The sequence below is a fragment of the Berkeleyomyces rouxiae genome (genome assembly GCF_048999995.1).
Source record: "Berkeleyomyces rouxiae strain 22BRR77 chromosome Unknown BrBRR77_ptg000002l, whole genome shotgun sequence".
In the NCBI taxonomy this organism is placed as follows: domain Eukaryota; kingdom Fungi; phylum Ascomycota; class Sordariomycetes; order Microascales; family Ceratocystidaceae; genus Berkeleyomyces; species Berkeleyomyces rouxiae.
In genome coordinates this window covers 1863227-1889448 of record NW_027396492.1, presented here as the reverse complement: position 1 = coordinate 1889448, position 26222 = coordinate 1863227, and the positions used below count along the sequence as shown (strand labels likewise).

Here is a 26222-nt window from a genome sequence, read left to right as displayed (position 1 = left end):
GGTCCCCCACTTAATGCAAGGAGGGGCAGAAACGTGACAGAGCTAATGACATCAAGCCATCATATCATGGTGGCGATAGTGGACCGTCATTGGCTGCATTTGTCCAAGATAAAGTACAGACATACACACTGGCAATTAGATGGCAGAGCCCTCTCGAATTAATGCAATTAATGCAATTAATGCAATTGAGGCGATTCCTTCCACCGCATGATGAGCCTACACTCAAAGACTTGTGCCATTGGTCTAAATGCGCTCCAATCTCAGGTCTTGCGTACAATCTTAAGAAGCGGTGCAATGCGACTCTTGCGACTCAAACCTACGCGGTAAACGGGCCTTGCAGCCAAAGGTGTCACTGCTGGCTTTGCTGGGCTGGCCTTCACAGCAGGCGGGTCGGCTTCAGGAGTAGCTTGCTCACTACCAGATGCCGATATCGAGCCGGTTGGCTTCACCGCTGTTGCTGATATGACCGATTCGGAGCGGCGCTGTTGAGATGTCGGTACGGCAGGTTGTTTGGCGGCAGGTTCGGGCAGTGGTGTTTCTATGGGTGGCTTTGGCGCAACTGTTTCGGGGGCTGGTGACACAACAATCTTCGGCTCAGGTTCATCAAGCTCGGGTTCAGGTATCTCGACCGTCACCGCCACATCTGGTGTAACGGATGGCTTCGCTTTACCCGTGCCCTTTTTCGATACGGCCTTCTTTTTAGCAGTTTTTTTAGTGGTAGACTTTTTGGTCGTATCCTTTGCCTTCCCTGCTGGCGGTTCAGGCTCAGGTTCAGGCTCAGGCTCAGGCGTGAGTGTGGCCCTAGATTTGGAGTCTACCTCTGGCTTTGCCCGTGCCTGTGTAACCTGCTCGAGAACAGGTGCCGGTGCAGACATTGGTGTTGAATCCCTTGCTAACTCGTCACCACTAGACTCATCGTCAGATATTGTGATAATGTCCGTCAGTTTTTGTATGCGTTGCGGTGTTGGCTCTTGATCTGCAGATTTTGCAACCTCGGCTTCTTTCCTGAGAACAGACGCCTTGGATCTTGTCTTTTGCTTCTTAACTGGCGCTTTCTTCGTTGATGTGTTCTTCTTTTTCTTGGGGACTAGCTCCTTGTCATGTGGCATCGCGGGTTCCTCTGGGTGAAGCTCTATCAATGTTTGTGTTACAGGGTCATGTGATGAGAACGATTGTGTGTCTGGAATGATTTCCTTTCCTTGCGTTGTCGGCTCCACCAGCGCCAGGACAAAAGGTGCCGCTGGGAAGTCGCCATCGTCTTCATCGTCTTCGGAATCTGCAATTTGATCATGTACTGAGCGACCAGACCGTGATGGCTCGTCGAATTGTTGTTCTGATTCTTCTGGTTGTTGGAATGTATCGTGTGGCTGAGGCTGGTCTTCACCAAGCCCCGTAATGACGCCTAGTGCAACGGTTTCCTCCGTGCTACGAGAGACTTCCATAACGGCCATCGGAGCTGGTGCAGGTTGCCATTGACTCAGGACATCAATTGGTTCTTGAGCCCGGGTTGTCAAGGGTATGGCCATGGTGATGGAGAGTTGAGGACCACAGTCATGTGGCTGTGCAGATGGCCTCTGGTCAACAAACGGCATAATGCTGCGTCTCTTCTTTGCTGGGGCAACAGGCGGAGAAGAGTCGAATGCGTACATGTCTACACCACCTTGACTTGTTGATGCGGGCTTTTTAATGCCGCCTTCAAAATGCGCTGATCCCAGTCTCTGTGCTTCTTCTACTAAGATTATGTCGGGGGAGGAATCACGACGCCATTCAGATTTGCGTTTCTTGGTAGCTGATAAGTCCGCCGTAATCTTTAGTGTTCCTTTTGGCCGTTGAGGTGTGAACTCCAGAGTCGATGGTATGTCGTTTCGCATGTGCCCTTTCCCTGTGGGCTCTTGAACCATTGGCTTTGGTCTCAATGAAGACAAGACCATAGTGTCTTCTATAGGTGGTGGACCAAGTCCTGATGATATGAAATCTGATGGCGTTGAGCACTTCACTGTAGGCGCACAACTAGAAGGCGCTAGGTTGGAGTATATTCCTGTTGTGGGCCGATTAAGATTCCCCGGCAATGTCCCGGGATTGTCAAAACTTATATCAGTCTCACTTCCTTTCGTAGGTGACGGCGTTATAGACACCTCGCGATACTGCCGCCGTTGTGACTCTGTAAGGACCGAAGGCTCGACATAGATTGGCCGGAAATTGGCTGTATCTGAGGCCGTTGATGGAATAGTTGGTCGAAGGCCGCCGATATCTGGAACACCTCCTGGGCCAGCCATGGCCATGTCGTCTGGATCTAGGGATAATTCGTCTACCATGCTATGGGCGGTTGTCTGTCTTGAAGCATTTACCCGTTGCCACTGGTGGGAATGCATCGCTCCACCAAACCCCAATGAAAATGTATGGGAATCAAGACGACGCCTATCTATAGGCTCAGGTCTCAAGGGTTTCATGAACTTATTATTATACTGCCCCCACTGGCGCTGACTGTCATCAGGAACCTCCCATGGATCCATTGGACTATCTGTTAGGCTAGCTGTTGGTGGAATTTTGGGATTGTGATTCTCAGGTAAAGCCCGTATTGACCCCTGAGATGTTCGCGCGCCAGCGTCTTTATGTGAATCACCAAGACAAGGGCGCTTTGACGTGGCGTTGCAGTCCGTTAGAGATGTTGAAGTTTCTGATGCAGCAGCGCGTTTACCACTAAGATTGCCGCCGTTGAGCAGAGCCGGGGAGCCGTCCATGGTATGCTGCGAGTTCGCCTTGATTTTTGCAGTCGCATCTGCGGATCCCAATGTTGCTAGTAATAGAGACGAGTCTTGGCCGAGGGCAGCGCGCTGTTCCCGGGCATAAAGGGCCGTGAAAAAGGCAGGGTCGGTGGAATTGCTCCTTGTAGATGTCAGGCGCGTCGCGTCTTCGCTGGGAGCAACAATGGCGGTGCCAACAGGGCGAGACCCTAGAATTGGACACTGTCTGCCTACATGTGAAAACGGGGGTACTGTTGTGGTAGGGCTAAGAGTGGTGGTTAAAGGAGCCGCCTCGCTGGTATAGTGGTCATCTTCGCCATCAGAGTCTGCTATTATTCGCGCTACGGACATGTGTAGAGAGAGGTAAACAAAAAAAACACAAACAGACTTGACAACGGTCCGGGGAAACAAAATGATGTTATGGTCGATGCGCTTGGTGCTGCGGAAATCAACATCGTTCCTGATCAAAGCCTACAAATGCGACAAAACGCGAAGTCACGTGACCGTTTGTGCCACCAAAATCCACCAGTACACAAGACTTGGGTGACATCAACCACACAGTCCATAGTAAACGATTGCTCTCTATGAGCTCAATTAGAATCTACCAACACTCTTCTATTCTATCTCCTCTATGCGTGGCCGGCCATTCAAGCCTGAGTCTTGGTTTGCTTTAAGTGCCATTTCAATCGGATTGCCTGCAATGCCGCTGAGCCCACAAAAGACATCGCTTTCGTGTTTGTTCGCTTGAGGAGAAAGACTAATCATCTCCCAGCTCTCCAGGCTTTCAATTGCATCACGTGCATGTTCCCTGACCAGTCCATCATTATCCGTGCCCTCAATGTACTTCAGAGATCTCATAATGTCGTCTTTGCTCTGCTCCGTAAGCCCAAAGCCGAATGAATGATGGCGCCGCTCTTGCTTCGCAGTATCCAACGTTTTGACAAATGCGAGAATGACGACGATTGCTGCTCGTCGCAGGATAGCTTTTTCAAGTTCGGGTTCGTATGCCAAAACGTTAATACAAAGGTCTACTGCTGCTTCGGCTGTAGTAGCCCCAATTCCAGCTATGTTCGTGTCCATGGCACTCGCGAACAGTGACAGTGCCGATGCCCGGATACGCACATCCTCACTGCCGCGTTTGCTTTCCCAGCCGTGCACAATCTGAGTTAGAATCTCGTTGTTCAAACGCTCGGCTTCGGGAATTTCGTCGCTCATGTCCAAGACTTCTCCGCCCCAGGCATCGGCAGCTTCCTTGTTCTTCATTGCCCGCTTTCGTTCTTCGCGAGCTTGCCTGTGCTCAGTTTTAGGCCGAAGGCCGCGGCGACTAGCAATGGACAAAAGAGTCTGGCTGACTTCTATTGCTGTGGGACCGGTAAACATCTCACCCATGCGTTGAATAACCTGGAGAAGAGCTTCGCCGAAACGGAGTCTAGTATCCGTATTTGCCATTTCCTTGGGATCCAGATAGTGGTCCAAAATCTCACGGCATACTGTCTTGGGGTGTCGCTCAGACAGAAGAGTCAGCATTTTCATTGCCCGCAAGTTTAAATAATCCTCGTTATCAGAAATAACTTTCGACAAAAGTACTAATATAGCTGGCACGTCGATGATGGGACTCATCTCCTGTATCAGCTTCGAAATCATATTCAACCCTTCCGACTTGACAGGCGGAGGTGAATCACCATCCGTAATGTATGACATGGCGAGTTGGTAGGTTTTGCGATCTTCGATTTGTCGATCTGTTGCTGGTTTCACTTCTTCTTCATCATTCAGCTCATCCCGATACTGCAAAAGAAGCAAAAGATTCTTTGCTGTCTGAGCTGTAGATTCTGCAGACAATCCAGCCTCTCTTGAAAGGCGGGTGAGGGCCTCTCTCAGGGAAACCATGGTTGCCTCCATCATCGAGCTGGACTGGAAGTTTGGTGCTGTAATGACTTGGTTGAGCAAACTTAGTGCTACCGAAATGACTTCGTCGCCTTGGGGTTCTGTCTTGTCTGCAACAAGGACTTGTTCGACAACATCAAGTACTTGACTAGACTTGCTAATGAGCTTCTCAGAGGCCTTTTCCATGAGTCCTTGGATAACCATAAGTTCGAGCAGTCCCTTCACCAAGTCATCGGGGGATTTTTGATCGTCATCTTCCTCCTCGATTATTGTTATTTTTGAACTTCGGGGATTTGCCATATTCTTCGACATTAGCCACTTTCTGAATAAGTCCAAGAAAATTTCGGAAACCTCGTCATGTGTGCAGACTTCCATGACGAGAGTACCCAAGAAACTGGCTTTGAACTCAGCTGCACTCCAATCCATATTAAGCATGTCAAAAGCTTCGGTTGTGTTAGCCTTGGTTTTGCAGGACAAGATGGAAATAGAAGATGGGCTAAGCTGGTATTCCCACGCGCACGAATGACTTGACGTCTCTCCGTTGAAGAGAAGATTGACAATGATCTTATCTACAGCATATTTAGAGTTAGCAACGCGAATGAACATGGAAAGCAGCTTTCTTGCAGGTTTGCAGCAAGTTTCCACAGTATCATCCTTTGCATCAGCCTCTGGAATACTTGCTATAGCCCATAACTCTAGGATGATTTGGGAGATAACTCGTTTGCACAAGCCTGGAGAGGGGCTAGAGTATAGTAGCGAAGATAACTGCATTAGGGCACGTTTGATATCAGGTCCAGTGCTAAGAACTTTGCTCTGTGTCAAATCAACTACCTCATCATCCATCTCTTTTTTGATTTTAACATTGCTTTCTGGGATTTTGAATGGGATAGAAGGCTTGAGAACGTGGATGATAGGGTCAATAAAGGCCTGCCATCCAGGTGTGCCTACAACATATTAATCAGTATCACCAAATAATTTACACAATTCCTTGTCACTTACCTGGAGCGCCATACGCCTTCCTCCCCAATACTCCAAACGAAATGACATGCCCGGCGACCTTGGCAAGTTCATCCCCTGCACTGCCATCTAACAACTCCAGGAGCTGTGGCCTGATGCCCATAAACCATTCCAGTGGTGGAATGCCTGTTGGAACTGAAGATAACAGCCGTGTAGCCGCGGACAAAGCCTCTGTAGTAATATTAGCACCCTGTTTCTGAGGCTGTGCTGACTCTTCAGCAGTCACAGTAGAACTAGGGTGTACTGCGAAGATAAACTCCAGAGTGCTACGGACACCATTGGGTCGCAATGGTATGCGAGTCAAAATTGCAAGTAGCTCTATCCGCAAGAAGTCAGGAACAGCACCAGGCTGTATGGCAGCGTTCAAGACCGGTAGCAAGGACCAAGCACTTGATCTGAAGAGAAAACATGTGAGTCAAGTAAGTCTTCACAAGCAACCAGGGCACAAAGCATGAAAAAAAAGGGGTTCGAAATCTTACTCGTTGATCAAATTTTGGAATTCCTCCAAGGCTTGATCTCGACCAGGAATATCGTTCTTAGGGTTGAAAGCTGCAGTTCCACATTCGATGATTTTTTGTCCGAGATCCTCCCGAGTTGGTGTTTCGTGAGAATCCTCCATCATGTTTACACTGATGCGAGATAGCGATGTTGTTGGTTTCGCCGTGATGATCCAGAAGAGTTGGTTACTCTGGTTGCTCGGGTAGAGGATGACAGACTCTACATTTATAATCGACATGCCATCCATCCCGAACCCTTGGCACGTGCCGTCGCGTTGGCGAAGAATAAGTGGGTCTAGTGTGACGCGATTCAGTTCTATATAAACAGCTTCACGAGTTCATCCTCCATAACATATTGCTCTTGATTCACACAACACCTCTTCGATTTTCCATGTTTGCTGTTCCAGTAACTTGGTTGATCTTCTCTTGACCCTGGGAGGAGGCTCCTGTATACTGATTTTGCCACTGTTTTCAGGGTTTAACTGATAAAGCAGTTCCGCTAAACATCTCGACCTCTTTCGTTCGTCACATAACTCGACCCAGTCCCAAAACTTTCGATCTATTTATTCGCACCTCGCCTCCCTCATAGTCCTCCGGGTTGCTGTTTTATGTCTTCGGATATGATGCCTGTTCTTTTCTTTGCGGAGAGGCTTCAGGCCCTCGTCCTATTAGTTGGACAGCCTGCTTGTGGCTAGCTTTGAAGTCTCGACGCAGACCTCTCGCTAGCTGCCCAGCCATGAGCTTTCCTTGTCTGGCACTGGATAGAGGAACAGTACTCGGAACTTAACCCTAACGATCCATTGGTTTGTGCCATATGGCACGAGTATTGCACTGTTTATAGTCGTTCTAAGTTAGCCTTCTAAGTCGTCATGGCTCCCTTTGTCCGAATCCATTGCGATAAGGCAGAGAGTTCTCGATGGAAGGGCTAGAAGAACAATCTCAGACACAGTTGTGGGTGACGGTTCTGATTTCCAAGTCTTAGTGGTAAATCCCCCTGGGGGGTGCTTGCAAATCTTGACCTCTGGGACATGACTCTGGTCTTGATGCGATTGTTGGTTCCGAGATGCGGTGAACACCGAGACAAATGGTTCGATGCGGTACTTGTGTAGCGTTCATTGGGCTTATCATGTCTATGAAAGTGCGGATTGAAATTAGGAAGGGAATGATTCGTCTTAGCAACATACAGCTAGGGCTTCTGTGTTCTTGTGTTGATAATGGAATTGACCCCCCATGTCACTCGAGAAACATGACCGACAAGCCTTGACCTGGTAGTCCCAACTGCCGGCTTTCTTCTAAGATCGCGATCATCTGAACCCTACACATATTTCTGGCATAACGTCCAAGTACCATATTCTTAGCGTTTTTCTCCCGCTCCCCCTCGACAACTGCATGCCATTTAGCAGCGTCACGGCGTTCGGTGTGTATTGCTCTTTGGAGCATAGTCCGACCAGGTGCATTAGCATCCCTCTGTGAGCGACATCTCATGGTTTTGGGGTGGCGCCAGTATCAGCAGCTTCTCATTGGCGTGTGGTATTCCCATCGCAATGATTAGCCATCCCTCGCAAGAGATGTTGGCGGTTTTTTGAACGTCTTTTGTCCGCGTCTGCCTTCCATGCCAAGGAGAGGAATCAAAGTCTAGTTTATGTTGGCAGTGCATCCACAAACAGAAAGTTTTCGATCAACTGGGTCAGTAATGGGCGGATATTGAGGACTTGGTGTCTGGTCGGCGATTTGAATTGTGCAGTTTGCCGTTGATCTCCAGGTCTAGCGTTGACGACTATGGGATTGAAGTGTGTTGTCCCGGAGAGGCCCGAGTGCTCCAGCGGCAGCAGCGGCGGTATTGATATTGCGATGGTGTTTGCTCCCGGGACCTATCATAGAGTTAGTGTCAAAGCTTGGTGCTTGTCCGGGATGTCAAGTTCCCCGCATCCATCAATGTTGGCTGCTCACCGTTTCTGGAAAACTTTAGGTTCTTCTTGGTTCAAGGGCAGGCCAATTGGCAGGTAGCCCTGGCCACCTATTCTCCAGTGACACGGCGAATAGGTGGCCCCTCACCTCCGAGGATAAGTCTGCTACTACTTTTGACTGTTCACAGGAGTTTCACTAACATTGCCATCATAGGTTCATGTTTTATGACGATATTTCATGCATCAATGAGTATTCTCTGGCCGCAGAATCATGGGAACTGAGTTGACTTGAGGTGAGACATGTCCCGTGAAATGATATTTCCTATTTATTTGAATTTCATTGATTGATTGATTCCTTATTTACCCGTCTATTGATTGGTTGATTTGAAAGTGATTTTGATCTGATTGATTGATTCTTTATTTACCTGTCTACTCGCGAGGTATTCTCGGCATACGACAGGGGACTACAAGTAGTACCAGAAATTACATACAGAAACAGAAACCTAAAATCCAAACCATGCATACAGAAACCCCCCGCACAAAGTGTAATGACTAAAGTGTGTCCACCCGCCCAGCCCAGAGGCTGTCCTTTGTTTGTGTGGCCCCAAACCTGGCCCAGAGTCCTGGCCTCGCCGCTGATGCAGACCAAACATAAAAACAAAAACAAAGGAAACAACAAAGGGAAGTACAAATAAAGAGGGAAACAAGTAGGAAAAGGGGAGGTGATGGCAGCGCAAACGCGCTAAGGGGGAGACCCCGAGGGTACGCCGTCTCCAGATGGCAGAGGGAGCGCGGGAGGGGCCGCGTCTTGCGCCTGCGTGTCCGGCCTCGTGCGGCGGTGAGCCAGCAGGGCCGTGGGGGCTTTGGCTGCTTTGGCGGCCAGCCAGCAGGCTCCGCGCTTGGTACCGATCAACTTCTGAAAGAAGCTGCTGGACACCCGCTGTGGGTTGTGGTGGCAAACCCAGATGTGCTCCGGGCTCGTGTCGGCTCCGCAGAGGGGACAGGAGAGCACGGCGTCCTCGTGCTCGAAACGGCGGTGATAGGCCGCAAAGCCGCCGTGTCCTGACAAAGCTGTCAGCACCGCGCGGGCGAGGTTGCGATCGGTCTCGTCAAGGAGACTTGTCCAAGCCTTCTTCGGGGCCTGCACCGGGCGGCGCAGGTGAGGTCTGGAGTTGCGACCCTCTGCCTCCCACCAGGCGCGAAATGCGGTAGTGACCCGGGCGCGGAATTCACTGCGTGCCCAGGAGAGTGACATGCCAGTCCTTGTGGTGATTATGTCTGCACCCCACCTGGCTTGTCTGTCGGCGAGCTCGTTGCCCACGACATCGGAGTGGCCTGGAACCCAGATCGCTTCCACCTCAATGGCTCCATCTGGCCACGGTCTTGGCCGCGGATGGTTGGCGTCGGGACGTAACCAGTCCGCGCAATGGGCCCCAGAGGCTAAGCTGCCCCGGGCAGCCTCTGAAAATCGAGGAAAATGTTGGTGACCCGGCCGGCGCCAACCCTTTGATTTGATTGTCTTTATTTTACCTGTCCACTCGCGAGGTATTCTCGACATACGACAGGGGACTAAAACTAGTACCAAGAAATACATACAGAAGCTAAAGAACCAAAAACCCAGAATCATGCATACAGAAAATCTCCACAGCACGAAGTATAATGACGGAGGGTCCCTCGACCGCCCAGCGCAATGGCTGTCCTTCGCTTGTAAGGCCCCAAACAAGACCCCAAGCCTCGGCCTTTACCCTGTAGAAGACCAAACCCAAAAGAAAGATAGAACATGGCAAAAGAAAAGTAACAAAGGAAAGACAAGAAGTAGAGAGAGAAAGGGAGAACGAGCAAACAGACGAGAGTGGCAGCGCGCGCTAAGCCGAGAGGCCCGGGGGAGCCCCCGCACTGGGAGGTGGAGGGGCGGGCGGTGGTAGGCTCGACGGGGAGCGAGCGGGAGGGTCGGCGGCCTGTGGGTGCACCTCAGTCCTCGCACGGCGGTGGGCGAGCAGCACAGTGGGTGCTTTAGCTGCCTTGGCGGCCAGCCAGGTGGCCCCGCGCTTGGTGCCTATCAACTTCTGGAAGAAGCTGCGGGACACCCGCTGTGGGTTCCGGGGGCAGACCCAAACATGTTCTGGGGCGGTCTCCGATCCGCAAAGGGGGCAGGAGAGCACGGCGTCCACATGTTCGAAGCGGCGATGGTAGGCCGCAAAGTCGCCATGGCCGGACAGAGCAGTCAGCACTGCGCGGGCGAGCTTGCGATCTGTCTCGTCAAGGAGACTTGACCAAGCCTTCTTGGGGGGTTCAACTGGGCGGTGCAGATGGGGTCTGATGGCGCGTCCCTCCTCTGCCCACCAGGCGCGGAAAGCAGAGTCGAGACGGGAGCGGAAATAGTGGCGGGCCCAGGAGAGCGACATGCCGTCCAGCCAGGTGTTTGTCCTGGCCCCTAGCTTTGCTTGCTCATCTGCGAGCTCATTGCCCGCGATGTCGGAGTGGCCCGGGACCCAAATAGCCTCTACCTCGGGTGGGCCGTCGGGCCAGGGCCTTGGTCGTGGCCGCTCTGGGTGCGGTCTGATCCAGCTTGCGCAGATCATCTGGGCGCGCCTCAGATACTGCTCGGAGGTGCCCGGCTTGGCGTAGCGAGACGTGAGCCGGTTCACTGCGGCGAGATTGTCGGAGCAGATCCAGACCTTGCGGCACTGTGGCTTCTCCCATGAGTCGACCTCTGCCAGGGCCTTGGCGATGGCCAGCACCTCGGCGTCATGGACTTCGGCGCGGAACGGGGCAGGGCAGTTGCCCGTGGACAGGGTCCTGCCGTCCTGAATGACCACCCAGCCGGCGCCGACCTTGTCATCCCTCAGCTTGGATCCATCCGTATAGATCCAGAGATCTGAGGGGTCCGAGGAGCGGACTAGTAGCTGGTGGGCCGCGGCTGCGGCCTCCTTGTCGCCTTGCAGCGGGGGGCGGGTTGTCGGGAGCACTCCCTTGCACCTAGCAGGGAGGCTCGTGGCAATCCTGTGCGGGAGTAGCCTCTTGAGCGTACCCAGCTTGCCACCATCGGTGTCTCCGAACCCTAAGGGGTGGTTTGCCGGGGCTAGAGATGCCCTGATGCCGGCCGAGGCCAGGAGGTGGTCGAGGACGCAGCTCATGGGGGGGAACCCCGATGCCAGGTTGAAGATCGCACATGGCGTCGTGCAATATAAGGGCAGCGCTGCACGTAGTCCCCTCCTGACCGTGCGGTCCAGGATGTGGGCAGCCCCGAGAAGGCCCCGGGAAGGCTTGGTTGGCGAGGGGCCAGGGCGCCACCACGTGGCCGCCGCGTATGTCAGTTTCGTGACCACGCAGGCGCGGACGGCCGTGAGAGCCCCCCTAATCGGCGCGCCCTTCCAACAACCGGACAGGATCTGGATGCCTCGGATCACGGGCGCCGTCCTCTGGGCTACGTCGCGGATGTGCGGCAGGAACGACAGGTTGCGGGACCACAACACGCCCAGCCAGCGCAGAGTCCCGCGAGGGTCCACCGGTTGGAGTGTGGAACCGTCCGGGAGACGCGCGCTCGGGTTTAGGCCGTGGCGCTTGCGCGTCACGTGCAGGAGGTCAGACTTGGCGAGGTCTAGCGCCATGCCGTTCTCTGTGCACCAACTGTTCACCAGTTCCAACGAGCGAGAAAGGGCGGTGCAATTCTCCTCCAAGGACAAGCTAGAGTGGACCAAGCAGCCATCGTCGGCGTATCCGCGGAGAGAGCTGGGGAGATTCATCCTGAACAGCGGAGCCATATACAGCATGAACAGGATGGGGGATATGGGCGAGCCCTGGGGCAGGCTGCCGCCTGTAGGCTGGAGAGGGTCGGCCACGCCGTCGAGAGATAGCGACGCCGTGCGCCCGGACAAGAAGGATGCCACCCAGCGGCAAGTCTCGGCGGGACAACCAAGCTCCACCAATCTCTTCACCATCCGGTTGGGCTGAACCGCATCGAACGCCCCCTTTATGTCAAAGGTGAGCACTGAGGATTCTGACTTGCCGTCGGCGTAGAACTCTAGAGAGTGTGCCAGACGCAGGCACATGTCTTCCGCGCTGCGTCCGGGGACCGCGCCAGCGTAGTTCTCCCCGATGTGACCAGCTTCCAGCGCCCAGTGAGAGAGCCGGCGGGCGATGATCCTCTCTAGGCACTTGGCCAGAGTCGGGAGGAGGGAGATCAGTCGGTAGGCCCGCGGCGAAGAACGGTCCTTCTTATTCGGTTTGGCGAGGGCGATCACCTTGGCTTCTTTGAAAGAGGCGGCGTGGTGGCCCCAGGAAAGGCTCGCGTTGAACAGATGCATGATCTGCCTCTGTAAAACAGGCCACGCGAGTTTCAAGACGTTGTTGGTCAGGCCGTCTGGGCCCGGTGCGGTGTTGCGCGGGCTTCGGAGCGCAGCCTCCAACTCCCCGTTGGTGATGCGGGTCCGTCTTTGCTCATCTAGAGCGATGTGTGGCGGGTCGACGTCGCCTGGGCGGTCGGAAGGCATGTGCACCCTGCGAAGGAGGGCGATCTTCTCCGTGGTGTCCTGCACTGTGGCTTCCGCGCCTTCGGACGGGGCCAGGGCAGGGGAGTGCCGGTTCGGCGCTTTCGTCCTCCATTTGACCATCCGGAAGATGTCTCGGGACCGCGCGACGTTGGCGAGGAGGTCGTCGTAGAAGGCCCGGGCTGCACTCCTGAGAGCAGACCTCAGGCGTTTTTTGGCTTCGCGGCGGACGGCCCTAGCCTCCTGTTCCTCCGTGGGCGAGCCGGCGTGCTTCACGCGGGCCCGAGCTGCCCTCTGGTCGGCGCTGGCTTCCCGACATTCGTCGTTCCACCAGGGAAAGCTTTTGGCTTTTCCTTCGGACCTTGGGGTCGAGGCAATTAGCGCGTCCAGAATGACGTTTTGCAGGAGTCGCGCAAACTCGTCTATGTGCCTGCCCTGCGGTACTCCGCGACAAGGGAGTCTAGGCGGGTCGCGCCGGCCTTGCACGCGGCATCGAACCTCTCCTTGTCTAGCTTGTCCATAAGGAACCTGCCGGGTGGAGCCGGCGCCGGCGCGTGGCCGTGCAGAGGAAGGGTCACCAGGAGCGGGAAATGGTCGCTGCCGCAGGTGAGTTCCTCTCGGAGGTCGACGCTCGCGCCCGTGACAAAAAGTGCCGAAGACAGCAATGAGAATGGAGGAAAATGTTGGTGAGCGCCCTGCGGTCGTCAACGCCATCGAGCATGCCTCGGATCACGGGCGCCGTCCCGGCGCCAACCCTGTTCGGACTCAGCTTCGAGCCGTCTGTGTATAGGAAAAAAAACCAAAACAAAACAGACTTGGTCAGTTGGTCTCGGGTGCAAAAGGTTAGCGACAACTGCAGGATTCGAACCTACGCGACCGAAGTCATATGATAGCTCAGATGAACAAGTTCATTCGAGTCATACCCTTTAACCACTCAGGCAAGTTGCCTTGTTTCTTGAAATATGAGACTGTGATTCCTGCCTATATAGAGAGTTCCAAAAGTGGCTTTTTTCACTTCATCACGTAAAAGAATAAAATCAAAAATCGGCTTTTCTTATTTCATTTCATTTCATCTATTTTACATCATTCGAAGTGTTCGTCAAACACTCATAAGATGACCAGGCAGGTCCTGGCAACTTGGCAGCGGCATAACCGACTGCCGGGATCTTTCGATTCAGACTGCCTTGGTGACCGTAGTCTCCCGGCTCCGAAGAAACTGTAGACGCCGACTCGGGATCCCCTGTGGTGATAAGCACCTCCTGGCGCAGGATACATCAGGGGGGATACATGAAGACTGTGATAATGAAAAAAAAACAACAGATAAAAAAAGGAATCAGAAAACAAAACAAGAAAAAGAAGCAAGTAATACACGAAAGAAAGCACCCAAAGACAGAACAGAAATTCAAAATCACACCACGCCAAACACCATCGCAGCTGGTCATTCCTCTCACCCTCTTCAACTTCTTGAGGAGCTGCTTGCGTCCTTTGACTGTAGGGAGAAGCTTTTTAACGAGTCTCTCCGTCAGCCGTAGCCTCTGTGGGATCGAGCCACAAGTCCACGGGTGCCACGGGGTCTTCTCCTGTCCACATCTCGGACAATTGTGAGCGGCCCCGGTGTGCTCGAACATCTGGTGGTACGTGGCAAAGTCGCCGTGTCCAGAAATTGCTGCCATCAATGTGCCAATATCGAGTCGGTCGTGTTCCCTGTAGTCCTTAAACTTCCAGGGTTCGACGGGCTCTGGCTTGTCTATATGGGAAGGCCCGTTCTGCGCCCCCCACCACGTCTTGAACTCTGTGGCGGCCTGCTCTCGGCACCACCGTTTTGCCCTGGAGAGCGACATCTCGAGTCTGCCGACTTCAGTCCCAGCAACCCCTCTGGCTAACCGGCCGGCTCTTTCATTGCCGGTGATGTTCTTGTGGTCCGGTACCCATCTGACTCTTGCCTTTGGCGCAAAGAGCCCGCCCTGTCTCAGCTTCCAGCTTGCCAAGAGTCGTCTTGTCTCGTCGATGGCTGTTTGGGATGTCCCCAGGTCGCCCTCTTCTGCATTCAGACGGTTCACAATGCCCCTGTTATCAAGACACAGGTAAAGGTCGCCGGTCGTCTCTTGCGGTAGCTCGTGGGCTGCTTGCATGGCGTGTAGGGCTGCGGTTGTCCGAAAGCGGCTTCTAACAACGTCAAAGAATAAAATCAAATTAGGCTTCTAACAAAGTGCCCTCGGGCCGCGTTGGACGGAGAGTCCTCCTGGCTTCTACGCCGGACCCTCAAAAGTCACAGGGGATGCTTCAAGTCTTTGCGAACCTGCAATCGCTGACCGCCCGGGAGTAGTTTGGAAGATGACATCATGCGACTGTTTCCGTCCGGAATATGCCGTCGTATTGCTGCGAAATAACAGTAGGTAGACGTAAAAGAATAAACTCAAATCAAATCAAATCAGGCTTCTAACAAACCAACCTTCCCTCCTACAACCCTCGGGGGGGGGGTACCTTTGAGGTCGGCCTCCCCCCCTCGAGCCTTTGCTGAGGGTCTCACGAGGACAGCAACACCATCCCAATGTTGCCGCCATTCTCGTCTCTTCAACGCGATAACGAGCTGCGAAGCCCGAGTCCGCTTTCTCCTAACTCGGAGGGATTTCCTCGCCGTCGACTCACCCCCTTTTCACGACACCCCCTCGCGATCGCCGGCCCTTCATCGCCGCCACACCCAACAACTCGTAAATCCCTCTTCACAACTCGGTACTGTCCCTTTGAAGGTTCAGACAGTCCATCAACTTCTTTTCTTTTTTCTTTTGTTTTTCCTGGGACCATCGGGGTGACTTTAGGGTCGATCTGGAGGCTGCGAGTCTCCGTGTTCCAGTTTTTTTTTTCTCTTCGTTCAGGTGTAGACCTGCTCTTTTCATAGTTATACTCTTCTCACAGGTGGAATAGCCGCCTGTGAGGCCCACTCGACCAGTGAACCCTGACATACGGCGTAAAAATAAACAACAACAACAAAGTCAGGCTTCTAACAAGGCCCGAGAGTTGCTTGGAAGGTCACATTATCCGACTGTTGCCGTCCGGAATATGGCGTCGTATTGCTGCGAAATAAGAGTAGGTAAAGGTTAAAAATGAAACCAAAACAATCAATCAAAACCCTGTAACAAGTACACTCGAGAGCCATCCGCAGGACGAAACTGAGATTTGTTCGGAAACCGGAAAGCGGACGAGATCATAGATCGCCGTATTCAGGGCAAAATGCCAATTCAGCAGCAACTTGGAAACACCCTGAGAAGTTGAAGTTGGCAAACTGCCTAGGCCTAGCCCAGCTACGTATTGTATATACGAGTATCGTATAGCTTTGGCTTGAGCTGAGCTTCCTTGGGTTTATAGCCTGGCCCAAGCCAATTATGCGCAGTACCTCAGTCTTAAACAGCATTATAACTGGTCGCCTTGTAAAGATGAAGGAAAGGCTCACAGAACGACCCTTCGTGGCCATTCACCATGAGGTTGTTCAAAAGGTTGGAATAAGGTATGGAATAAATCATTATTAAGAGAAAGATGATAAGCCGAGGGAATTGAATATCTGGATCCGAAGGCGAGAACAGCGTCTTGTTATGTAACGCCCTGATCCGGATATAAGATGACACATTTCTCGGTGACATAATAAATACTTTCAAATCAAACCCGGATGTAAGCCCAAACTCTTTATATATCGACACTGAACCACCGTGCGCGGATTTGCAAGACTTTGGCTTCCATTTTTGCGAATTCTTATACTCTGGAGGGTTTTCTTGGGCATCTCCATCCAAACAGATCTTAGCATAGCCGTAACTATTACATGAATACAGATCTCCAGATCTCACAAATGTACAAGTTACCGGGTATATAAAAATAGGAATATTATTAAACTATGACTGTATGAAGGAGATCTGGATTGACTGAAAGGTTGAGAGCAAAGACGTTATCGTGATTATGTTCTATCTTCGATTCTACCACAAAGGAAAGGAAAACCCTGTGCATTATATGCCCATCAGATTTGTCGTGCAGGTATCCTTTTCCCCGCCCGAGCGGGAAAAGGTTGTTCACAGACTATGTGATCTGAAGTTCGCCACCTTACACATGAAATCCCAAGGTCTAACATATGACATTGAAGTCACGTGAGTTAATGATGCGACCTATGGCATAGGACACTAGTTAGACGGCGATACAACCTTCCCCTTTACATCCCTCAAGCTGGGCTGTAACCCTAATTTAACCCTCGCTTTTCACACCTTTTGAACACATTACCATCTCCGACGCGACACCCGCCGCGCCCGAACAGGCCCACGCTATGCCCGGCAAGGCCTCAAAGACCCTCCCGCTCCCAGAGCGGGTTGCTGCTGAGTTCGCGAATGCCGAACAACTCGCGTCCGCGCGTAAAAAACTGGCGGAGGAGCTCTACGCGGCCATCTCGCCCATCACAGCCCGAGCGGATGAGAGAATCCGCCAATCGGCTGAAGAAACCACGGAGGTCCTCCTCTACGCCCTAGCCATTGGCAAGACAGTCAATGCTAAAGATCTATTCGCGGCGCCGAAGCGCCAGAAGGAGAGCCCCTCGGGGCCTCAGAACCACGCCCTCCCCCTGAAACCGACCATCGCGCAGATTGCCGCTAAGGCCCCGACTTCAGGCACGGCCGCCACCTCCTCTTCTCCCCCTGGCCATAAGGCCACGACCCGCACCACACCTCCCCCCAAGCAGGCCGGCCCGAAGCTTCCCCGCTTCACTCTCCGCCTTCCCCCTACCTCTCCGCTCCTACACGCCGACACCACCGTCGTGGCGCGTGCCGTCCGCGAGACGGCACCCGATCTCCCCGATGCCGTTAAGGGCGTCTACCGCGCCGGCGACGGCTTCGTCATCGCCGCTGCTACTGAGAAGGATGCCGCGAGCATTGCCAAGCACACCGATGCCATCAGGGCGAAGGTTTCGGGGACTCTGACCCCCATCGTGGACCAGGTCGGGTACGTTGTCAAGCGTGTCCCGAGGGTCCTCTTCGACGGCGTAGTGGGCACAGCCCCTACCACTCTCGAGATGGCCAAGGCTATCGCCCGCGACCAGACCGGCGTCGTACCGACAAAGGTCACTTGGTCTAAGCACGAGGGGGAGTTTGCCCCTTCCCGCACCGCAGTCATCTTCTTTGACAAGGAGGTGACCAACTTCAGGATCGCCAGCAGCGCTCCGTCACGCAAGTACGTCCGCAACCCGCGGATCTACCAGTGCGCGGCCTGCTTCGGCTTCCACCGCACCTCCAGCTGCCGCCAACAGGAGCGCTGTGCCAAATGCGGCGCGTCCGCCCACCAAGGCGAGTGCGTGGGTCCGACCCGGTGCCTGAACTGCCTGGGCGACCACCCCGCCACCAGCTCCACCTGCCCCTTGAGACCGAGAGCGTTCAAGGGCCAGGTGCTTTTCCCCTCCGAAGAGACTGTCCTGGCGACCAAACAGGACAACCGCAAACGGGCTAAGGATGCCAGCAAAGCCGATGCTGCTGCCAAGGCGGCGGCGGAGGCTTCCGGATCCTCCCCAGCCAGCACGAGCGCCACCACTGGAGCCACCGCTCCCACCCCCGCCCCCACCCAACCCGCGAGTTCCCAGAACTCCTTCGCCGTCCTTGGCGACTTTGATGTCGACATGGCCGAGAACCCCAACGCTAGCCGAAATGCGTAAGTCACAGCACTTCCGACGAGCTCCCCCGCCCCGCTTACAGTCGCTCCAAGCGAACGTAGGACGCGGCGGACCCGCGCACGACATCCTCCTTCATACAGCCCACGAGGGCAAGTATGATGTAGTGCTGGTCCAGGAACCGTGGACCTCGCGGGCTGGGGGCAGGCGGTTGACCAAAAGTCATCCTGCCTACCTCACGTTCGCCCCCTCTCAGGATTGGACTGAGACCCGCCCCCGTGTGTTGACCTACGTGCGGCGCGCTTCGGCGCTCCGCCCCGTACAAAACGACATGGGCCCTTCTTTCGACATTCTCTCTCTCACCCTTCACTGCTCTCCCGAGATTGAGATAGTCAACGTCTACCAACCCCCCAGCGGCCTGATGCCCGAGAGCCTCAACGTCCTCCTCAACAGGCCCGTCAAAGCTAACTCCCTTTTCGCCGGTGACTTCAACCTCCACCATGAAGCCTGGGAACCCAACGTCTCACGCTCCTCTGGAGCGTCGCTCTTTGTTGAGCGGCTAGAGACTAACTCTCTCCGCCTTGCCCTTCCTTATGGGCAACCCACCCACAACCGGGGTCATGTCCTTAACCTCGTACTGACAAACATTCCAGGAGCTACAGCCATGATCCTGCCGGATGCCCACACTACCTCGGACCATGAGTCCATCCGCTGCGACATCCAACTGTCGCCACATTCTAGACGACCCACTCTCGCGTTCCCCAAATTGAAGGACGGCGACGGAGTGCTTCTGGAGGCCGCCTTGGCGCGCGCTGAATCCCCTTCCCTTGACGGCGTAGATGCCGCCCGCCTCGATGCAGCCGCGGCGGCTGGTGTCGAAGCCATGGTGGCGGCTCTTCACCACATCTGCCCACCTGTTCCTGCCGGCGTGCCGCGCAAGGACTGGTGGAACGACGCGTGCAAGGAAGCAAGGAAAAACTTCCTCGCTGTACAACGCCTAGAAGACTGCCAGGCGGTAATTCAGGCTGGGCGAGAGCTGAAACGCACCGCTCGGAAGGCCAAGAGGGCCCTCGACCGCTCCAGGATTGAAAAGACTTCCCATGTGACCGAAGCACACAGGCTGATTGGTTGGAGGAAATATGGAAGCCGGTTTGCGCCCCCTTCCCTCATCTGGGAAGGTCGGGCACACTGCACCCCTGCCGAGAGGGCGGAGGTACTATTTCGGGCCAAGCTAGCCCGCCCCATAGGAGGACCGGACGTCCCCTTTGAATCCACCGCAACGGCGCCTCGACGCTCCATCCCGTTGACCATGCTGGCCAGCGAGCAGGAGGTCCGGGTCAACATGATCGAGGTTGGGTCTACCTCTCCCGGCCATGACCGGCTATCCGTCTCTGTCCTCAAGCACGTCTGGAATGTCGTACCGTGGAGGAGATGGATTGTCCGCCTGACCAATCTCTGCCTGTCCCTTGGCCACCACCCGCTAGTCTTCCGCAAAGCCGAGGTCATTGTCATCCCCAAGCCCAACAAGGATGACCTGACCGACCCCAAGAACTGGAGGCCCATCTCCCTACTGCCCATCCTCGGGAAGGGCATTGAGAGGTTGGTCGCCAGACGCCTCGCTTTATGGGCCCTAAAGTCCAGAGTCACCGCACCAGAGCACTTCGGTGCCTTGCCTGGGCGCGCGGCCACCGACCTGGTGGAATGCCTGGTTCATGACGTCAAAGACGCATGGGCCATGAAGAACGTGTGCACTCTAGCCACTGTCGACGTCGAGGGTGCCTTCGATAGCGTCCAACCGGGCCGCCTGGCGGTCCGCATGCGCGAGCAAGGCTGGCCCGACCCTCTGGTCCGATGGGCAGCGACGTTTGCGTCCGGGAGGTTTGCTCGCTTCCGCCTCGACGACCACCTCACCGAGTTCCGCCCCATCCCGCACGGTCTCCCTCAAGGGTCCCCCGCCTCTCCAATTCTGTTCCTGCTCTACCTGGAGCCTCTTCTCAATGTCATCCCAGCTAGTTTTGGGTACGTGGATGACATCGGCTTCCTCTGCTCTGCCAAGACCCTAGAGGAATCAGCCCGCCTCGCTGCCGAGCGTGTCAGCCAGGCAAGACAATGGTGCCGCGACAATGGCCTAACTCTCGCCGACAACAAGACAGAGTTCCAGTACTTCCATCGCACCCAGCAAAGGCCCCCTCCGATCGAGATCGATGGGGCAAGTCATGCTGCCAACGACTCAACAAGATGGCTAGGTATGTTCCTAGATACCAAGTTGAGCTTCAAAACCCACGTGCAACACTGGGCGGCCAAGGCGACGAAAGTCGCGGCACACACTCGTGGGTTTGGGAACACTGTTCGTGGATGCCCCACCAACCTTCTACGCTCCGCGGCTCTGGCAGCCGCACTACCCGTCTTGCTCTACGGAGCTGAGGTCTGGTGGCGAGGAGACACTATTACCCGTGCAGGGCGAACCGTCTCCACCCGCTCGGCACACCTGGTGGGGTTGGTCGAGAGAGCCCTCAAGGCCACCGCCAAGTCCATTCTCCCGGTGTACCGCACTACCCCGGTCCCGGCGCTCCTGAGGGAGGCCGGGCTGAAACCGGCCAAGCTACTCTTAGAGGAGCTGAGAGCCCGCTCAGCAATTCGCCTGGCAGCAGCTGATGTCCGCCACCCGTGCGCCCGGCGCATGGCAAGCGCGGGCCCGCGAAACGGGTCCTCCGACCTTCGGGCTAAGAGTGCCCTAACACCACCCATCCCGCGACGAGTTCTTCTCCCGTACTCATACGCACCCCCGCCTCCACGCCTCACGAGAAGTGAGATGTCAAAGGAGGCCTTCGAAAAGCTGGTTGCCGCCATCCCACCATACGACATCGTCGTATACTCCGACGGGTCCAAGCAGGCAGACGGCTCTGCAGGCGCCGGCGCGCACGTCACTCAGCTTGGCCAAGCCCTGGCTGAGAAGACCGCTCCTCTGGGCAGGTACCACGAGGTCTACGACGCGGAGGTCGCGGGCGCCCTCTTAGGCCTGAAGGCGGCGTTAGCATCTCCATGCACCCGCCTCGCTACCGATGTTCACGTGATACTGGACAATCAGAAGGCCTCGGAGTCTTTGCTTGACTCCACCCCGACTCTGACCTCTCAGAGGGAAATCCTTGAGTTCCGAGAACTCGCCGCGTCCTGGCCTGCCCGGACCGCCAGCACCATCGCCCGACCTGGGAGGGTCCGGGTACTGTGGTGCCCCGGCCATGTCGGCATCGAGGGCAACGAGCGTGCCGATGTGCTCGCCAAGGCGGCCTGCCGGGAAACGCCCGCCAGGCTTGTGGCAACAGTTGCAGGGGCCAAAGCAGCCACTAGACGACGTTTCTTTGAAGAGGTTTCGAAGTGGTGGCAGAAGACGGCACCTGCCTCCTACCACAAATTGAAGATCCCCTGGCCCAAAGGGCCCCCCAAGGAGCTCCAACTCCCAAAACGCCACCTCGGCTTCTTGATCCAATGCCGGACCGACCATGGTGACTTCATGTCATACCACGAACGGTTTGAGCACACCGGAGCGGCGCTTTACTGCGCCTGTGGCCGTCCCAAGGCCTCTACCCATTTCGCTGCGTGCCCCACCGTGAGGGAACGGCTCGCAACCCTCGGACGCCCCCGTGGCCTCGGGACCCTAGCCTTCGTGCTCGGTACCCCTACGGGAGCGGCCCGCCTCTCCGCCCTGCTCCACAAGACACAGTTTCTTCAGGACCTGTGTCCCCTCTACTACACCTCCGGTGGGACAGCCGCTGTACAGCGCCCACCATCCCTTCCGCGGGCCTCACCAGCCTAACCCTGGCATTGCGCCACGCGCTGTCATAGCGACAGTTTTTGTTTCAAGCTAGCCTTAGTCTGCATGTCCTCACTGGGATGGGCGGGAGTCACGTGCTCCCCCGCTAGACTCTAAAAATAAATAAATAAATAAATAAATAAATAGACGGCGATAGTTCCCTACCACCGTGTGGCACCCGAAAGGCTACGCGTTGCGTATGCAGAATGGTGGGCTGTATCAGCCCCCACGTCATATAAGGACCTCGGGCTCATGGCGGCCCCGAAGGCCCCATTCGAACTAACAATGCCCAGAAGGACTCTTGGCTGGCTGCTCGCTGCTCGTTCCCACCACGGGGACTTTGAAGAATTCCACGAGCGTATGAACCACGCCAACTTCAAAGCCACTTGCTCATGTGGGAAACGCAAAGACCCCCTCCACTTCTTCTTCTGTTGGAAAGGCAAACGTCTGTCGAAGGTCTTCGCCAGGAGGCCCATGCACTCGACGACCGACGATGCCCTAACCACAAAGCAGGGCGCACATGACTTCCGCAGGTTTGTCGAGGAAACAAAATTCTTCGTAGATATTTGCCCGTAGCCTGTAGCCTGTAGCCTTGTTTTGGCGGACGGTAGGAGAGAAAGCTGAGCCAGGGTAGCGCTGCTCGAGTCCCCTTCCGCTCCCCAGTTCCGACCGGTTTTTCCTCTTTTCCCGGGGTAGATGTACCAAATAACTTTTCCTTTGTTTTCCGGATTTTCATCTTGGAGGGATTTTTGAGGACCCTAGGGTGTCTCGACGTCTAACGATCCAATAGGGTCGGACCCACGTGACCCACAGACAGACGTTAAACGTAACAATAATAATAAAAAAACTGTTGAGTTAGTGTAAGGGTACAACCAGGGTACATGATGACACGTGACCCCAGGGCACGTGCACATAGAGACCCACAGTTCCCACGACCTGGGATACAAAGGCAGGGAGAGGGAGAACATAGAACCTAGGGAGAACAAGAGAAGAGAAGTAACGATTCACTGACATATTCGCCCTCACCCCCCAAAAAAAAACAACAATAATAGTTCCCTACCAACAAATATGGCCCCCAATTTTGACGTGCAGGGGCCACCCTAAACAATGTGTCTTTGTTTCCGTTGTTGAGTTTGGATAAGGGTACAAGGGTAGCACATGACATATGATCACGTGCCGTAAGGACCCACAACGTCTCACGACATAGGAATAAAAGGCAAGGCTTCGGGCATAGAAGAGAATAGGAGTAGATAGGGAAAGAGTAACGATTTACTAATTTATTCGCCCTCCCCCCAAAATCCGTGTTAGTTCGAAGTAAAAATATTCTGCGTAGAGTTGTCACTACTTTTCCAAGGTCCATATACATATTTTTGAATACAACCACGGTGTATATACTCATTACCAAGACAAATTGAATCTATAAGTAGCTAAAAAAGTGCAGCTACCGACAGAAGAGGGTAAGACTCTAGCTACACTTTTCTACAAGGTTAAAATTCTTGAAAAGACCTCGTCTCATCGTAATGGGTTGTTAGATGCGAGATCTTCAATGGTATGAATTCAGTTGTTAGATAATAAAGTATGAGGCAAGATTGAACTATGGAGATGTCGGTGGGTAGAAGAAATCGTTGAGTCTGATGATCTGATCGACAAGCTGTTTGCCTGGGAAGTCCATGGCAACGATACCAACGCGACCGATCTTTCCATCATCCAAGTACTTTCCAAGACGATCATTCATACCGTCTTTGTTGGTCTTCTTACCACCGGCAGCCTTGGCAGGGGTATAACCAAGACTTACACTCGTGTGTGTAATGTGAAGCTTGTTCGCCGTTTCCTTATGAGCCGCCTGTAGACTTGACTGAACACCAAGCCACTTGAGGGACAACCCAGCTCCCCCTATTGCTAGCTTCCGGTCGGTCACTGCAAGGGAGTCGGATTTCCAGGGGATACCAAAACGGCCAGGAGTCTTGGTTTGGAAGTCTTGCAGGATGAGCACCTTGCCGCGAAGCTGACCTAGGTTTGGGATAGACAAAATACCATCTCTATCGTAGTAGACATATTCTCCAACTCCACTTACAAGGTAGCCACTGGTGCCCAAGTACTTTTCCATGGTCTTTTCGAAAGTTTCATCATCGCCAGATCTCAGATATCCTTTGCGAAGACGTAGAATGACGGTCTCGCTGGGGTTCTCGTCAAGAAACTCAAAAATAACATCCAGAGCACCGCCCAGGCCCACGTCACACAGGAAACTAGCGTGAGAGATTTCAAGTATGTCGTACTTCACGCGAACACTGAAGTCTAGATATCGAATGCCAGCCTCAAGTTGAGTTTCCAATTCAGTGTTTTGAAATCTAAAGAAGCTGTCGCCATACATGTCACCCATGGAATTGTGGGTGCCAGGAATAGAGAGAGATGGTAGGGAAGCGTCATCAGGCAGCTTGGACATCCAATCTGGGTTGGAAGCTCCGGCGAGATCAAAGCTGTAGTCAGAGGAAACGCCTTTGAACTTGCCCGCCTGACTTGCAGTAGCTGAGACGAGAATAAAGAGAAAGGACAACAGCATATTGAAGGGGGAGGTAGGAAACTCAGGGAGAAAAACAAAGATGTAGACGAATACCAAGTCAATGACCCCAGTGAGATGATGGAAGAGAAGTGAGTGGAAAGAAAGAACTTTTGGAGATTTAAAGAAGGGTGGTACGCGGCTGTATTAATACGCGGCTGTTAGACTGGTCGTGAGGCTCACGTAAAGCAGTTCTATAAAAATGGAACATGTATGGTTCATGGCTCATCAAGGTTTTTTTTTGGCTTCCTCAAATCGAAGTATTATTGATTACATCACTGCGTGTAATAGTCGTATACGTGAGTTTGGGAATAGTCTTATCGGTACATAACCTTAAATGCATATGTAGATCCTAGTCCCAGTGGATGTTGGCGATCATTCGGCAACTTAGTCCCACATTTATTATATCGAGCGCACTCTACGGACTACTCAGAAAGCTTCTGCATAAAAAACATCATCGTCCGACCGAGCTTCTCCGGTAGTTTTTAAGAGATTTCAAGATTTGTTGATATTGTCAGCATGCCAACCCTACAAATAGAAGCATCTTAGGGTTGTGCTCCTCTGACTACATCGGAATTGCCTTCAACTCGTTCACGTTCTAACATCACAAATCGCCACAAGAGGAACGCTATTGTAAAAGTTCCCAACCTAGTGGAAGCTGAGCGACAAAAGGCCGTACTTCTCCTTTTCTTGCTCGGACTAGACTCTGCTTCTAGCACAAGACATCAATGGACTGCTGGGCATAAAAGGGCTGCTCTCTCCCTCTCTTCCATAGTATCTAGAATAGAAGGCATCGATCATCGTTCGCCTTTCTTCCCCTTCATTGAATACATTCTCTTTCATTGAACTCTTTGAACTTGTGACGTTCCGGATACTTCTCCGTACAGGACAACAGTGAGTCCTCCTATTAAACACTGATAAGATTGGAACAGGTACTTATGGCGCTTAATATAACTATAATGGTGAATGATGGGTTTGCCGATTAATTAAAGGTTCCAGGATCGAGGTGGAAAAGACGGGGTGATACAAAAACAACTGCAAGTTCGTCCTTATAATTCAGGTGGTATAGATGAGTAGATGCATGCCATAAGTAACTCGGGCTTTTCCGTAGCTGGCACATACGACATACGCTTGCTTTCTTGACTCGACTTGGCTTTTTTTAACATGACCGGGCTACATGAATCGCCTTAAACCGTCCACCGTGAGCCGGACATGTTTTCTCTCGGCATGCGTTTTCGTCCGAAAAGAAAAGGCAGGGATATACTGTGCGTTGACTCCTGTTGTGGTATAACCCTATCCCTAAACACCACAGCCACGTGTCGTACGCCCGAACCCACACACACGACACTCCTACGTAGACAGAATCAGAGACACCCCCTCTCAGGGAGGCAAACTCAGACTAGAAGAAATAATCAAGTCATTATTATCACAACTCCTGTCCTACTTGCGTGGCAAAATACGGAATATACGTCGTACGGTGCTAGGTGCAAGATAATGGTCATGGAGTCAGTTGGTTCAGTCGTGGTTTTTCTTTTCTTCTCCTTCTCCAGCCTCATTCCATCCATCGTGATAGCTATATACAGGTACAAAGTAGGGTAGCATCAGGGTTAGCACCGGAATGAAATCACGTGACCGTAGCCCTGTACATATACCTTACAACCATGGAGTGATATTCTGACATAT

General features: G+C 53.6%; 6 protein-coding genes across 6 annotated transcripts; 1 reads left to right on the top strand and 5 right to left on the bottom strand.

Moving 5' to 3' along the window:
* Positions 1-260: 260 nt before the first annotated feature.
* Positions 261-3095, bottom strand: BROUX77_002066 (uncharacterized protein; the record flags this gene model as incomplete). The annotated part of the gene is made up of 1 exon (XM_073746565.1): positions 261-3095. One exon carries the CDS (start codon positions 3093-3095, stop codon positions 261-263), a length of 2835 nt encoding a protein of 944 aa, XP_073607148.1.
* Positions 3096-3359: 264 nt separating this feature from the next.
* On the bottom strand, positions 3360-6267 carry BROUX77_002065 (uncharacterized protein; the record flags this gene model as incomplete). Its single annotated transcript, XM_073746564.1, has 3 exons — positions 3360-5572; positions 5628-6040; positions 6125-6267. 3 exons carry the CDS (start codon positions 6265-6267, stop codon positions 3360-3362), a joined length of 2769 nt encoding a protein of 922 aa, XP_073607147.1.
* A 2524-nt stretch (positions 6268-8791) lies between these two features.
* Positions 8792-9304, bottom strand: BROUX77_002064 (uncharacterized protein; the record flags this gene model as incomplete). Its single annotated transcript, XM_073746563.1, has 1 exon — positions 8792-9304. The coding sequence occupies one exon, from the start codon at positions 9302-9304 to the stop codon at positions 8792-8794; it is 513 nt and encodes a 170-aa protein (XP_073607146.1).
* Positions 9305-9914: 610 nt separating this feature from the next.
* BROUX77_002063 (uncharacterized protein) lies at positions 9915-13253 on the bottom strand (the record flags this gene model as incomplete). The annotated part of the gene is made up of 1 exon (XM_073746562.1): positions 9915-13253. The coding sequence occupies one exon, from the start codon at positions 13251-13253 to the stop codon at positions 9915-9917; it is 3339 nt and encodes a 1112-aa protein (XP_073607145.1).
* A 3592-nt stretch (positions 13254-16845) lies between these two features.
* On the top strand, positions 16846-21985 carry BROUX77_002062 (uncharacterized protein; the record flags this gene model as incomplete). The annotated part of the gene is made up of 2 exons (XM_073746561.1): positions 16846-18212; positions 18379-21985. 2 exons carry the CDS (start codon positions 16846-16848, stop codon positions 21983-21985), a joined length of 4974 nt encoding a protein of 1657 aa, XP_073607144.1.
* Positions 21986-23576: 1591 nt separating this feature from the next.
* Positions 23577-24542, bottom strand: BROUX77_002061 (uncharacterized protein; the record flags this gene model as incomplete). The annotated part of the gene is made up of 1 exon (XM_073746560.1): positions 23577-24542. The coding sequence occupies one exon, from the start codon at positions 24540-24542 to the stop codon at positions 23577-23579; it is 966 nt and encodes a 321-aa protein (XP_073607143.1).
* Positions 24543-26222: the final 1680 nt, after the last annotated feature.